The 15,650-nt window shown below is 41.1% G+C and overlaps 1 protein-coding gene across 12 annotated transcripts in view; it reads left to right on the top strand.

Annotated features, from left to right (window-relative positions):
* The window catches only part of OFD1 (OFD1 centriole and centriolar satellite protein), a 69,495-nt gene that overhangs the window by 22,541 nt on the left and 31,304 nt on the right, over positions 1 to 15,650 (top strand). For 11 of the 12 annotated variants that reach the window (XR_004683669.1, XR_004683670.1, XM_035029728.1 and 8 more), the window contains 7 exons: positions 5,114 to 5,221; positions 7,191 to 7,327; positions 7,651 to 7,824; positions 9,853 to 9,959; positions 11,502 to 11,621; positions 13,332 to 13,405; positions 14,733 to 14,824. Coding sequence is in view for 10 of the 12 variants with exons in the window: in XM_035029728.1 (XP_034885619.1) it covers positions 5,114 to 5,221; positions 7,191 to 7,327; positions 7,651 to 7,824; positions 9,853 to 9,959; positions 11,502 to 11,621; positions 13,332 to 13,405; positions 14,733 to 14,824 (812 nt within the window). In the remaining 2 variants the exon portion in view is untranslated. The remainder of the gene's footprint in view (positions 1 to 5,113; positions 5,222 to 7,190; positions 7,328 to 7,650; positions 7,825 to 9,852; positions 9,960 to 11,501; positions 11,622 to 13,331; positions 13,406 to 14,732; positions 14,825 to 15,650) is intronic. The other variant, XM_035029730.1, reaches the window with a different exon arrangement.

Genomic DNA, 15,650 nt, shown 5'->3' on the forward strand with positions numbered 1-15,650 from the left:
GGAGGAACACAAGCAGGGGGAGTGGGAGAGGGAGAAGCAGGCTTCCCGCGGAGCAGGGAGCCCGATTTGAGACTCGATCCCAGGACCCCGGGATCATGACCTGAGCCTAAGGCAGACGCTTAACGACTGAGCCACCCAGGCGCCCCAATTTTTAGCAATATTTTTAAATTAAGATATGTACGTTGCTGTTTTAGACATAGTGAATGTTATTGCACACTTAGTAGGCTTGAGTATAGTGGAAACATTACTTTTATATGTACTGGGAAACATTCATTAGACTTGATTTATTGTGATACTCACTGTTTTGCACCGGTCTGGAACTGAAATTGCAGGATCACTAAGGTATTCCTGTATTTTTTTTTTTTTTTTAATGTATGTGTCCCAATTAACTTAATGCCATAACTGATGAATCCAACAGCATTATGGACAATGCAGTCATGAACATTATATATATGTATACCTATTTTTCAATCAAAATACTTGCATAATAATACAAAATGCAGAAATTATAAATATAGCTTGGTGAAACCATCAAAAAATAAATGTACCCAGGAAATACCTCCCACCACAAGAAACAGAACAATACCAGCATCCCAGAAGCCTCCCTTGTATCCTTCCCAATCACTATGCTTTCCCTATTACCCAGTCTTAACTGCTCTTCTGATATCTAGCACCATAGATTATTAATGCCTGTTTTTACACTTTATATGCATGTAATCCTACAATATATCTTTTTTTTTTTTTTTTTTTTTTTTTAACATTTATTTGAGAGAGGGACAGAAAGTGAGAGAGAGCACAAGTGGGGTTAGGGGCAGAGGGAGAAGCAGACTCCCCGCTGAGCAGGGAGCCCGATGCGGGGTTCGATCCCAGGACCCTGGGATCATGACCTGAGCTGAAGGCAGACACTTAACAACTGAGCCACCCAGGCGCCCCCCTACAATATATCTTGAGTATGGCTTCTTTCTCTCAGCATTATGACATTGACTGATACTATTTTAGCATTGGTTTGTTCATATTAATTGCTATGCATTCCATTGTGTGAGTATATGGTTATTTTTTATTCAAGTATAATAGAGTTATATTAGTTTCAGGTGTACAATAAAATGATTCAACAATTCTATATATTTCTCAGTACTAATCGTAACAAGTATACTCTTAATCCTCTTTATTTCACTCATCGCCCCACCCACCTCCCCTCTGGCAACTATCAGTTCTATGTATTTAAGAGTCTGTTTGTCTCTTTTTCCTTTGTTTCTCCATGTATTTGTACTTTACAGATTTTTTTCTTATGGTTGATTTCTAGTTGCATACTGTTGTGGTTGGAAAAGATACATGATATGACTTCAATCTTGTTGAATTTGAGACTTGTTTTGTGGCCTAATGTGATCTGTTTTGGAGAATGTTTAATGTACACTTGAAAAGAATGTGTATTCTGCTGTTTTAAGATGGAACCTTCTGAATATATCTGTTAGCCCCATCTGGTCCAGCATGTCCTTCAAAGCCACTATTTCCTTATTGATTTTCTGTCTGGATGATCTGTCTGTCGATGTAAGTGGAGTGTTATACTCCCTTACTATTATTATATTACTATCAATTACTTCCTTTATGTTTGTTATTAGCTGTTTTATATATTTGGGTGCTCCTGTGTTGGGTACATAAGTATTTACATTGTTTTTTTTTTTTTAAGATTTTATTTTTAAATAATCTCTACACCCAGTGTGGAGCTTGAACTCACAACCCAGAGATCAAGAGTTGCATGCTCCACCATTTGCCAGATAAATGTTTTTTCATCCCTTCACTTTCAGTCTACATGTATATTTAGGTCTGAAGTGATTCTCCTTTAGGCAGCATATAGATGGGTCTTGCTTTTTTTTTTTTTTTTTTTTTTTAAAAGTTTTTTTTTTTAGAGCAAGAGAGAGCCACATATGAATGGAGGGAAGGGCAGAATGAGAGACTCTTCAAGCAGACTCCCTGTTGAGCAGGAGCCTGGTGAGGGGCCCGATCTCATAATGCATGAAATCATGACCTGAGCCAAAACCAAAAGTCAGACACTTAACCAGCTGAGCCACTCAGGTGCCCCATAGATGGGTCTTATTTTTTTGTCCATTCAGTCACCCTATGTTTTTTGAGTGGAGCATTTAGTCCATTTACATTGAAAGTAATTATTGATAGGTGTATACTTATTGCCATTTTGTTACATGTTGTATGTTCTCTGTTCCTTTCTTTTCTTGCTCTCTATGATCACAGTTTGCTGGCCTTAGTGATGTACTTAGATTCCTTTCTCCTTATTTTTGGTGTATCAGTGGTTTTGATTTGTTATATTTAGGCTCATAATAACATCTCATGCATATATCTGTATGTTAAGTTGATGGTTGCTTAAATTTGAACCCATTCTAAAAGCACTGAATTTTTACTCATCTCCCCCCATTCATTTTATGTATTATGATGTCATACTTTACATCCTTTTGTGAATCTCTTGACTGATTTTTACAGATATAATTGATTTTACTGCTTTTGTACTTTAACCTCCATGCTGGTTTTATAAGTGATTGATCTACTTTTATTATGTTTGTATTTAACTGTGAAATTTTTTCATATCCTAACTTTCTTATTCCTGATTATGGCCTTTTCTTAAAATTCAAAGAACTCCCATTAACATTTCTTATAGGGCTGGTTTAGTGGTAATGAACTCCTTTAACTTTTGTCTGGAAAACTCTTTACTTCTATTCTGAATGATAACCTTGCTGGGTAGAGCATGCTTGGTTGCAGATTTTTTTTTCCTTTCACCACTTTGAATATATGTCGCTATGCCCTTGTGGCCTGCAAAATTTCTGAAAAATCAGCTTATAGCCTTTTGGGGTTTCCTTTGTATATAACTGTATATAACTGTTTGCTGCCTTTAAAATTCTTTATCACTACTTTTTGCCATTTTAATTACATGTTTTGGTGTGGACCCCCTTAGGTTGATTTTGTTGGGGTCTCTCTGTGCCTCCTGGATCTGGATTTCTGTTTCCCTCCCCAGATGGAGGATGTTTCAGCTATTATGTCTTCAAATAAATTTTTTGCCCCCTTTTTTCTCTCTTCTCCTTCTGGGATCCCTATGATGCAAATGTTATTATGCTTGATGGTGTTGCTGAATTCCCTTAACCTATTCTCATTATTTATTATTCTTTTTTTTTTTGGTGTCATCTTGGGAACTTTCCGTTACTCTGGCTTCCAGCTCACTGATCCGTTCTTCTGTCTCCTCTAATCTGCTATTGATTCCCTCTAGTGTATTTTTAATTTCAGTTGTTGAGTCTTTCATCTGTGATTGGTTCTTTTTTATATTTTCTTTCTCTTTGATGATGGTCTCACTGAGATCCTCCACTCTTCTCAAGTCCATCAAGTATCTTTATTTATTTATTTTAAAGTAGGCTCCATGCCCAGCATGGATGGACCCCAACGCAGGGCCTCAACTCACGTCCCTGAGATCAAGACCTGAGCTGAGATCAGGAGTCAGACACTTAACCAACTGAGCCACACAGGTGTCCCCATTACTTTGAATTCTTTATCAGGCATATTGCTTTTCTCCATTTTATTTAGCTGTTAAAGGGCCAGTCTGGAGTTGCCATGGGATTGTAGTTGGGTGGTGTCAGCAGTCAGACCAGATCCCTGCTCTTAGCCTGTTTCCTGTGGCTGAGAGGTGGGTGGTGGGTAGGGCTGGCAGAGCAGATGTCTGCCCTGAGTCTATTTGCTGGGGCTGTAGTTGAGCTGATGTGTGTGGTTATCCTCTCCTATCTCCAGGGCAGGAGTCACTCTGTAGTGGTGGCTTATGGGGTGTATCGTGGCAGGAGGTGCTTTGGAGGGACTCCTGCCACTTGGGCATTGGATGGGGTAGATCCGCAGGAGAACACGGGAGCTGGGTGGTGGTAGTAAGGTAGGTAGGTGGGCGGGGGGGTGTTCATGCTGTTCCCAGAAGTGTCTGGCTATCTAGACTTGGGGGTGTGGGGAGAAATGGCTCCTGACAGCTCTTTTGTTTTTGGAGATGTCTCCTGAAGATCTCTGCCCATAGCACAGGTTCGAAGATTAGTAAATGAATCTCCTTCCAGGTATACCCCAGGAGCTTTTCAAACTGCTGCTTCTGTGCTGTTTCTATGTGGGGTTGTTTGTTATGCTGGCTCTTTAAGAGTGGACACTCCGTTTACTGTTGCCCTCCAGCTCTCCCAGAGCTAAGCTCGCTGATTATTAAGGTACCTGGACGGAAGCCCTGCTGACTGTAAAAACTCACAAAGTTAAGCCCCACTGGTTTTTAAAGCCAAATGATATGGGGACTCATCTTTTCAGTGCAGGTCACCCCTGTCTGGGGTGCCTGGTGTGGCTGGGGTCTGCTCTTCTCCCTTCTCCGTGCTTGTGGTGTCCCTCCAATTGGTGGTTAGTTTGGTTCCCAGCTGTGTCTCTGCCCCTCCTGCCCTTTTCAGTGTGGCCTCCCCTCTGCGATTAACTGTGGGATGTCTGTTCTGCCAGTCTTTGGGTTTGTTTTCTGGGTTAGTTGCTCTGCTGTGGCTGTTACCTAGGTATGTCCATGGGAGGAGGTAAGTTTAGAATCTAACTATTCTGCCATCTTCCCAGAAGTCCCATATGCCTGTGTTTTTAATCTTAGCAATCTTACTGGAAAAATATAGTCTCTCTGTTGTATTATTTTGCATTTGTTTATACTTTTGTTCACGTTTGACAGTTAAACTTTTTTTGTGTAAATTTTGTCCGTGTCTTGTTCCATTTTTCCATTTTTTTTCTTCCTGAATTGTAAGAGCTCTTTGATATTATGAAAATTAGTCCTCTGTTTCCATATTACTGCAAATATTTTTTTCCAGTGTATCACTTGTCTTTTGACTTCATTTCATGCCATATAGGTTTCTGATTTTTATATTGTTAGAGTGATAAATATTTATCCTTATTGCTTCTACGTTTTGCGTCATGTTTGCAAAGGCCTTTCCTTAGAAATTATTCTTAAAAGATCTAGAATGTAAAAAAGGATAATGTTTTAAAACCAAGATTATATAAACAGTGACTGAGCAATGGTTAAATGAAAGAAATTTGTGCAGTGAAACTGTATTATACACTTTGTGTCTTTTAGGTTTTCTCATGCAGTTTTTAAGAGAATTGGCAGAATATCATCAGTCCAAAGTGAGCCATGATATGGAAACTCAGACAAATTCAACATTTCCTAGCAAAGACTCTCTTGGTAACTGTAGCCTTCTTTCAGAATTTTAATTGTTCTGTTTTCAAATGACAGAAATGACCTGATTTACTATATTACATGCTTGTTCTTGACTGGGAGGATGCAACCTGCAGGTGGCGGAGGTGCTCATTTCCTCTGGAATCATTGTGGGAAGGGACCAGAACTGCTCTCCAGTACTGCTCCCTCCCTTCGTGACGGCTAAGGCTGCACTTTCCAAATCTTGGGGGGATCCAAAGGCCCACGTTCTTCCTTGCGTGTTGCATTCAACCTCTCTTAACTGGCAGGTTCTTCCCTATGTCTCATCTAACTTTATTTTACAGCCACTAAGTGAGAAAATCCTAGATGAGTTGCATTGCAGAGAACTAGACAAGTCAGTGGTGTATCACTTCAGTTTATAGTTGAGGAAATGGGGGTCCCCAGAGGAAGAGCAACTTGGAAACATTCTGGGGCAGAACTGATAGTAGAGTCCAAGTTTTCTAAAATTATGTGATTAATCGATTTCGTGGCCCTTCCGGAGTCTTAAGGAGTAATGGTGCTTTTAACCTTGAAGAAGATGAGCCTATAATTGGTAAAAGCTACACTGTATAACTAGGCCTTTAATTTATTTCGGCATAGGTTTTATTCCATTGGGAACATGGTACATGCTTATTCTAGAACAGTGCTGTCCAATAATATGCACCACATATGTATTTTTTAATTGCCTAGTGGCCATAGTAAAAAACAAAAAAACAAAAAACCCACAGGTGAATTTGTTTTAATATATTTTATTTAACCCAATATGACCAAAATATTCCAACATGTAATCAGTATAAAAAACATTAATGAGATTATTTTAGATAAAATTTCTGTGTTCAGTCCTTGAAATCTGGTGTGTCTTTTACACTTAGAGCACATGTCAATTCAGATGATCACATTTCATCTATTCAGTGGCCGCATGCGGCTAGAGAGTCCTGTATTGAACAGCACAATTACAGAGCATTTGGAAAATACAGAAAAGTGAATGGAAAATATGTCTAAAATTTTTTTTTAAAGATTTTATTTATTTATTTGACAGAGACACAGTGAGAGAGGGAACACAAGCAGGGGGAGTGGGAGAGGGAGAAGCAGGCTCCCCGCGGAGCAGGGAGCCCAATGTGGGACTCGATCCCAGGACCCTGGGATCACGACCCGAGCTGAAGGCAGTCGCTCAACCGACTGAGCCACCCAGGCGCCCGGTCTAAAATTTTCTAAAGAGATGAACACTGCCAGTACTTCTGCCAGCCTTTTTTCATGTGCATTCTCTTTGGTGGGTGTTGGTGTTCTCCATGGCTGAGATTGTCCTCTAGGTACACATTTGCATGTTGCTGCATGGTTGATTCTGATCCACAGTTGGTTTGAGGGCTGTGGGTCTACTGGAAACAGCGCTAGAATGCGAGATAGTGGACCTGGTCTCAGTCCCAGTTACACCATTACATAGTTGCTTAGCCCTCGAGGACTCACTCAAACTGTAGGGGCCACTTTCCTTCTCTGTAAAGCAGAAGAGTTGAAATACTTGATCTTTGGTTTATTTTAAAGTCAGTGTTTTGAACGTGTGAGTCACCTTTAACCAAAGTCCACTTCGTTCTGCCTTGGCATCTAGGGACTAGAAAGAGATGCCAGTGTTTTTTCACTTCTATTGTACGCTTTGCTTTCTTTGCCCCTGACATTTGAGGATGAAAATTTTCTAACGTACAAAAAGGTTGAAACAGTTGTACACTGAACAGTTGTATACCTAGATGCTCCCAGCAAATTTGTGTGATACTTGCTCGAGCACTTGTCTGTCCCATCCATTTATCCGTCTTAATTTTTTGATGTTTCAGAGTCAATTGCAGAGATCCCTACACTTTCCCCTAAGTATACTCTTTGCTTTTGAACAGAGCTCTAGCCTCTTGCTCACCTGACCACATTTCTGTGTCCTAACTTCCTGTGTTGTTGTTGTTTTTTTTTTTAATAGCAGAAAAGCTTCAGCTAATTGATGATCAGTTTGCGGATGCTTACCCTCAGCGTCCCAAGTTAGAATCTTTAGAAATAAAGTTAAATGAATATAAGAGAGAAATAGAACAGCAGCTTCAGGCAGAAATGTGTCAAAAGGTAAGTTGTATCTTGTTGCTGTTAGCAAGAGTGATATTGGTGCTTATCTTTTGATGCCTTAATGTTAGGTATAAGGGGAAAAATGGAGAATCTTTATTAATGAATGTGATAAACTATTGCACATGTGATTTTTCTTTCTAATTGATGTCATTTTTTGTGCCTTTTGAATGAATGCTACAGGTACAGTGAATGAGATGAAACTAAAGATGAGTTAAACTAAATATATTTAAGTAGAGCATTAGTGTTAAACCTAGCCATCAAGAGAGAAGTTATTTCTTTAGTATAGTTACTGGTATTTATAGTTATTTGTAATCAATTGGCAGTTGAAATATTTTAAAGATACCAAAATAGCAGAAGTTAAAATGGAAGAGAAAAGAAAGGCTGAGAAGGAGTTAGCTGAGTTCCGGAACGAATTGGAGCGAGCTTGTCAAGCAAAATCTGAAGCCCTCATTTCTCGGGAAAAGATGGCTCTTGAGAGAATTCAAAAGCACCAAGAGGTAACATTTTACAATTATTTACTGGGTGTCTGTTTCCTGCAGCTCTTAGTAGATTGGCTCAAGGTCTGAGACTGGGTTGGGACAGTCGGTTAGACAAGACAGAGCCCTACAGGAGTACTAGGGACTGGGGTCAAGAGCACAAGTGGAAGGATCGGCCTTGAAAACGATATGCAGGCTTCGTTCCTCTGAAACGGCTGGAAGGAAAGAACTATGAGTGCGAACATCCATGTGGGGGTTGTGAGAAACTCACACTGAATAAGCTCCATCCTCTTGGGCAGATCCGAGGGTTAGGGGGGCAGCTTCCAGAAGAGGATCAGCAGTTGGGGAACGGTTGCGTGGGGGGAGAGGCAGAGCAACGCTCTGAGGCAGACAGGACTGGTGGCACTGTGTTGGGGGCCCAGCTGAGACGGGCAGCCTGTGACTGATGTAGACCAAACCAAGCACTTGTAGGCGATTGCTCTGTTCTAGTTCTTGGGAGGCTTTGTAAGGTTAGCCAGGGTAGAAAGAGGCGCCTGGGGAGCGGAGCTTTATAGAGCTGACTTGGCTTGAGAAAAGCAGCCTGTTTAATTGAAGACACTGGGGCTCGGTGGGGTGGTGAAGGAAGCCAGAGGGCAAGATGGGTGGCTACTAGCCCAGGGGAGAAGGGAAGGCCATGTGGCAGAGTCCGAGACCTTAAGGACTAGGTCTGGGGCTACCGACAGGTGGAAGGGTAAGCATGGGCCAAGAGGGATAGGGTTGCAGGCGGAGTTGTCACATGAAGACTGGCAACAAAACGCAGTGTGCTGCCATTGGATCGAAGATCAAGGTCCCCGGAGTAGCGGAGTCCAGGCCTGCAGAAGTCCGTCAGGTGGCCATCTGATCTCTCATGGAGAGTGACTGGACAGGAGGCAGAAAGGTTGAGGCGTGGCAGGAGGCGTGGGGTCCACTCTTGTAGGAGAATCCGGTTCCTTTCCCAAGGGGCTATCTTTGACCGGCCTGGATTGGGACCACCGTTTCCTGTGTCCGGCCGGAGCTGCTGCTGTCGGGAGCTCTTGCTCGGGGCTTCTCAGTCAGACCCAGTTGTTTCATGCTGATTGCGTCCCCTGTACGGTTTTGTTGACCATTTCTGGTGATTGGGCTCCTATAAAAATAAATGTGGGAAGCACTGTCTTTGAGATGATTGGATTATGTTTAGATGAACAACTGCATCCTCAAGACCAGTGACTGACTAGTTCAGACCGATCAGTTACCAGACCAGAATACTCATTTAGTTAACTGATTCTCTGAAGGCTCTGGACAAGAAGGCCCTCCTCATGCAAAGCATCGTGTCTTTCTTCCACCACCTGGAATGCCCTTCTCCTTCCATCCCTGATGAAACCCTCTTGGCCTTCGAAATCCAGCTGGAATGTCACCTCCTTGTGATGCCTTCCCTGGACTCCTACTGACCGACTGATTCGCCTGTCGCTCCTGCCACGGAGTCTTTCTGTATTTTGGTTATAAAATCCTCACATCATAGTCTGATCATTTCTCTCTCCCTGACTGAACTGCACATTTTGTAAAGGTGGGACCTGTATCTGCATCCTACGTGTTCCACGAAGCCTTGCTCGGCAGACACACAAATGGAGGTGTGGCCCGTTCCTTCGGCTTGCTGCTGCTGAGTCAGAACGGGAACTGAAACTTTCCGAGAGCAACAGAAGCAGGGGAATTCTATTCTTTTGATGTTTTATTGCTAAACACCCATTTTGTCATTTTTTTCTTGCTGAAGCACTTACCCAAATTTTAAGCGTCCGAGAGGTGTTACGTAGAATAAATAGACCAGGGATGTTAGGAATACAGGATAATGGAGTTTCACAGTCATTGAAGGAGGGAACATGTGTCTGGGTAAGGAATTAGGCAAAAAGCATACCTCGAATTGAAACCTCTTAAGAGAAAGGGAAATTGTAACCCTAAGTGTCTGGAGTTTGTTTTCTGGAATTTAGGAAGTAGGATGTTCAGATCTGTTTTATTTTCTTTAGCTTGCTTACTAAAAATTAAAGCTTTCATACACAGATGGAAACCAAAGAAATTTATGCTCAGAGGCAGCTTCTACTAAAAGATATAGATTTGCTAAGAGGCAGAGAAGCCGACCTGAAGCAACGGATCGAAGCTTTTGAATTGTGAGTAATGTGTATTCGTTTCGGATATTCAGAATGAATGAGATTTAAAAGAACTAAATAGGTGTCTTAATAGTCTGATGCTAATTGCCAAGTAGAGTTTTTAATTGTTAAAGTGACAACACCTGGTTTTAAAAGGCACAGATTAAGAGAAACAAAGACTGGGGTTTTGTTTATGAAATATTAGACATTAGGGTGAAAAGCAGAATGAGACACCATCATTGGGCTATAGTAAGACCAGATACGTGATTTGAAGAAGCTAATAATGCTTTGACAAATCCTGTGTTTCTCATTTACGTTCTGTTCAGATCTAATAGTTTCACATGCACGTAGCAGCTGAACTCCAGATACCCAGACCTTCTATGTTTACTTGCTCTACTGTAAAAAAAAAAAAAAAAAAAAAAAAAGAATATGGTGGCTCTGACTTGACTTGTACTGGGTGAAACTATTTCTCTTGGTGTGTGTGTTACTTTTTCTAAGTGCTCACAGATGTATCAGCCTTCAAATCTTACCTGGGATTAATACCAAGCTCACCAGTCTGTAGTTGGTGGAATAAGCTTTCTTTCCCATTTGGGATCTTGACATTCATAGATACTCCAGGAATCCGATTTTATTTAAGAGTTTGTCTCCATCTTCATTAATGTTGTTTTTTCATTTTTGTAGGCTCTATTCATTTGATTTCTTCTCTCTGCCTACCTTACTCTCCTTTTGGCGATACTAAAGTGGCACATTGATAGAGAAAAGTAAAGGGGCAAAATTTGGGCAGATTCTCAGTTACATAATCATGATTATATAATCACTTCCTTACCTCCACGTCCCGGACTCCTCCCGTCTAAGCATATTAAACTAAAATAAATGGATTTAATGCTCCTTTGCTTTACAGATTAGCCAGCAGAGGGAGCTCTAACACAAAGCGTTTATCCTTTGCTTGAAACCGTGTTCATAGCACTCCTCACTGTGGTTTGGTCTAAGTACTTGTGAACCTGACTCCCGGCTCCAGAATTGGTTTTGTGGGTGACTGGGGGGTCTCTCCATGAAAAGCACTCCATTCTCCGGATTTGGAGGTTCTGAAGGACCCATCTATCGTTTGCTCTCTCTCGTCACTCTTTTCAACATTCATTCGATGGATTATTAAATGCCAAAAATGAATCTTCTACCTATAATTCTTATGGGCTCATCAGTTAAGCCTCACAATTAGAAGGTAATACTCTAGACGATACAAGCATTTAAGTACACTAGAATTTGGTTTGTAGCTTTGTAACTAAAAACATCACTTTTTCATCCCTAAATTGATGATAGCCATTGATCCCCTGTAACCCTTTTTTGAGTGTGGATCCTCTTCTGTAAGAGACCACTTTGGTCTTGGTACATTCACACTCCCCTTAGCCAGGTGCCACCGGATAATTCCATCTGCTAGTTGATGAACTAAGTGAGGTCATAAAATAGATGGAGGAACTAAAACACAGGCTGTTTTTTCCCCCCTAAATTTGTTACTTCAGATGTTGTGGTTTTCTTATTTGCTTTCTCTATTTTTGCTAATTTCAGGACTCAGAGGCTGCAAGAGGAAAAAAATAAAAGCATAACTGACACACTTAGGAAGCGGGAACTGAATATAAAGAGCATTGAGGAGAGCTATGACCAGAAGCTCAAGAATGAACTTCTCAAGTAATTGCGTGGCATTGCTAAAGGAATCCCGTGTTTCATTAAGTTGCTAGAAGCATAGCAACACTGATGAAATAGATAAGACGGACAGTTTTTTGTTTTTTGGGGTTTTTTTTGGGAGATAAGACAGTTTATGGCAAAATTTGGTGTTTAAAAAAATACAGGTTTTCATTGGTAGTCAAGCCTTTCCATGAATATTTAAGATGGGTTTAAAAAGATGCAGAGAATAGCATCCTCTGCTCATTCTTACTCGTAGCTTCTCTGACAATGAGAGCTTATGGTTTGCTTCAGTTTTTAGGGCACCTTAGGACTTGCTCAGTTTGCACAGCTGAGCAGCTGAAAAGTCAGAAGTACAACCACTTTCCTCCGTTCTCTCCTCATACTGGCATGAAGATGGGGATAGGCCACAGTTTCTACGGTGGTCTTCTTACCGGTGACAGGGTTCGTCACTGAACGTGTGCCTGGTATTCCTTCAAGGTTCTGCCAAGTCCGAATCCAGAAAAAGGATTAGCTATAGGAAGCAAAACACAGCATAGGAGAGGAGAATATGGACAGGTGTGGTCCCTGGGGCTTTTCTATAGCCTGAGTTTGTATCTCGGTGAATAATCTCTTCGTGCAAAGGCATTAAGCCCATATGGTAACTCCTTCCCATGCGTGGTGCGCCATCTGGCACATAATAAGTGCTCAGTTAATACTGACTAAGTGCATGTGTAGTGAAGCGATGACTCCACTCAGCTCCTCTGGGCAGGTCTTAGTCATTGGCCTCATTTTTATTGCCTTGCTCATAATTTGTCATTGGTATTCCGTTACATAGTACCCACAAAGGTTTCTGGAAGTTATTCTTTAAACGAATTCTGTTAAAAAAAGGTAGCATCTTTTCATTGTATCAGTTTCGAAATGATGGATTTGATCTACCTATTTTATGTCTGCTCCTCTAACATACTAGCAAACACTGAAGTAACCCTAGTTGTTACACAACGTTTTTCTTCCTTTATTCCTCACAGTTTGTTAACTTCGCCTAGCCATGGATATAGTGAACTGTTTTGTATCATTTGTCCAGCTTTGGGGGTCCTTCTGTGTCTTTAGCCAAGTGTTGAAGTTGGGAGGATATCACAGGATTGCTTCTCCTTCCTTTTTCTGGCCTCTGAACCAGAAAGTCAACTGGGAACAGCTGGTGGAGATGGCTGAAGCGCCGAGAGATGTGCCTTTGGGTATTGCTAATTCAGGTCTAAAGCTCGTGGCAGTTGGCTCTCAATGCCGTGCTCAGCCTTTAAGGGCAAAAGTTCTTATCTTAGGGAGGGGAGACGGATAGGTGAATTGCAAGTGACTGACTTGGTTATCATGTGCAAGTGACTGACTTGGTTATCATGTGTCTGTCACGCACACTGTAAGTTGGCCTTAATCTACTACCTTGTGTCAGTCGAGACCAACTGAGAAATAATTGCTCTCTGTAACCTCACAACACAACAAGAGGACCCTTGATCTTGTGTGATTGAGTTTTGGGACCGAATTGACAGGATCACAGCAGGGTTTTATGGACCTTTTATGTTCAGAATTCATGTCCCTGGCTTTTGTCTTGAGAGAGCCTGAGGTTTACGTGTTGTCACGTTTGGTGCCCTTAGATGCCCTGGCGCCACAGATAAGTTCGTGTATTGATGGTAGTCCGTCCAGGAAAGTGACAAGGAGCTCATTTTTGGTTCTTCTGATTGGCAGGTATCAACTTGAACTAAAGGATGACTATATCACCAGAACGAGCAGGCTGATTGAAGATGAAAGGAAGAATAAAGGTGACTCTGGGGGCAAGCTGTGTTTTTCAGCACTGATGTAGGCTGTTAGCTTCCTAGTTGGGCCTATTCTGTATTCTAAAAAAGACATAGCATACACATCCTTGTTACTACAAAAATTACATGTTTTTTGTTTTAATTTTACAAAATAAAAAAAATACTGTCTTACTACATTTTTGTGAACCTTAGTGTTTAACCTTTTGTATATTCACAAGGGTTAGTGATTTATCAGCAGGATTTTTATCCAACTTTATTTCAATGTATTTTGATAAATGTGATTGTCAAGAAGGTGGCAGCAACTTATTGCCATCCTGTAAATATCACTCTTAACCGTGAGAGACTTCATTTTTTCCTAATGAAAATTTTAACTTCTCCATCCCTGTGATCTAGTTCCTTATTTCTTTTACTTCTAATGTATTTTTATGCTTCATGATATTTTCACTTGACTTATAACCTCTTAAATTCTTGTATACATTAGCCGGAAACTAGGAAAGTTGGATAATTTTTCAATTTTTAAGATATTTTACATTTTAATATATGTCTAGGAACTTGTCGATGACAAGCTAAACTTTTAGTGGCAATTTTATTATTTTTTTTTAAAGATTTTATTTATTTATTAGAGAGAGAGAGAGCAGGAACACAAGCAGGGGGAGTGGGAGAGCGAGAAGCAGGCTTCCCGCTGAGCAGGGAGCCCGATGTGGGACTCGATCCCAGGACCCCGGGATCATGACCTGAGCCGAAGGCAGACGCTTAACGACTGAGCCACCCAGGCGCCCTTTAGTGGCAATTTTAAATGGACTCTTAGGAGGACACCAGGGCTAGGTACTTGATACCGCCCAGCCAGGTCGCCCAACGTGGGCCTGCTCTTTCACAACTGTCTGTGAAGGCAAATGCTCATTTAGGTATCCGTACCATCGTGGATTCGGCAAAGTGTTTTTTGATGAGGTATCTATATAGACTTGTGTTAGATGAAGTAAAAATAATAAAATAATAACTACAGAATCACAACAGACAACTCAATCTCTGTCTTCAAGGAAATTCAGACCTGTTGGCCTGAGGGCCCTGTGCTCTGAGCAGATGGCGTAAGTGCTAAGGTGTGTGTAGCGGGAGGAAGTTCGCCGCGTATTTGACCGTGACAGCTAACGTCCCGTTACCTGTGGCGTAACGGCTTACTTCGTACTTGCCTGCTGATTTTCTTTTGACCCTGACATCTGCTGTTTAGATAGTGAAATAATAGTCATTAGGACTGATCTACAGCCATAAATTATTAAATGATTTTGTATTCACTAGGAAAACATGATGATGTTAATTGGTTGGCTCTTTCTTTCAGAAAAAGCTATACGTTTGCAAGAGGAGCTCACAGCTATTAATTCAAAAAAGGAAGAATTTAATCATTCAGTAAATCGTGTCAGAGAGCTTGAGGTACTTGTTAAGCCTATTGTTTTGAAACAGACATTAAGACAATATGAAACTTCAGTTTTAGTCATACGTAATTTATCTTCAGTTTTCCCCTTGATGTGTTTGTTTATTCCATGACTAAGAAGGTGATGGCTGCACTTTGTTCATTCGCTAGTTCTTCACTTCAATCTTAGTCTCCTAGGGAAGCATAAGAGGATGTCTTTTGGGGCCTAGAGTCCTGCCTGAATCCTGTCTCTCTCCCTTTCTGCTTATGTGCCTTTGGGCAAGTTCTCGGACCTCAGATTCCTTACCTGTAGACTTTGGGATGTTGCCTACATTCCATGGTTGTGCAGGGAATTCAGTGAGCGGATTGATGTGCGTAGCACATAGCTGATACAGACTAGCTTCTACCTCAGCCTCCTCTCCCTTCCCGTCAGCAGCAGGTAAAAATTCCTGTCGTGATGTCGGGATCTTACAGCTTACAACAAAATGAGATGCATTTTTGGTGTGCCACTGTCACTTTATTTCTATTTGTGTGTTTGCTATCTGAAGGACAGAACTGGAACTTTAGGTACTTAAAATAAATTTTATATACAGAACGTATTTGTAGCTGTAAGGACTTGCTTGAGAACTTTGCAGGCTGCAAACTTGAGCTCTGTTATACTAAGAAAAAGAAAGCACCCCACAGCATGTTAGGATATCTTACCTTTTTATTACAAAAAAAAAAAAATGTGTATCTATCTATCTATATATTTCTATATTGCTACTCTCTGTGGTTATGTTGTTGGGCCCTTAGTTGCATCCGGAAAATGGGGTGATTGTCAGAAGCACTAGCTTTGCAAGACAGGGT

Source organism: Mirounga leonina, unplaced genomic scaffold (assembly GCF_011800145.1).
Source record: "Mirounga leonina isolate KUSES-001 unplaced genomic scaffold, KU_Mleo_1.0 Mir_276, whole genome shotgun sequence".
In the NCBI taxonomy this organism is placed as follows: Eukaryota; Metazoa; Chordata; class Mammalia; order Carnivora; family Phocidae; genus Mirounga; species Mirounga leonina.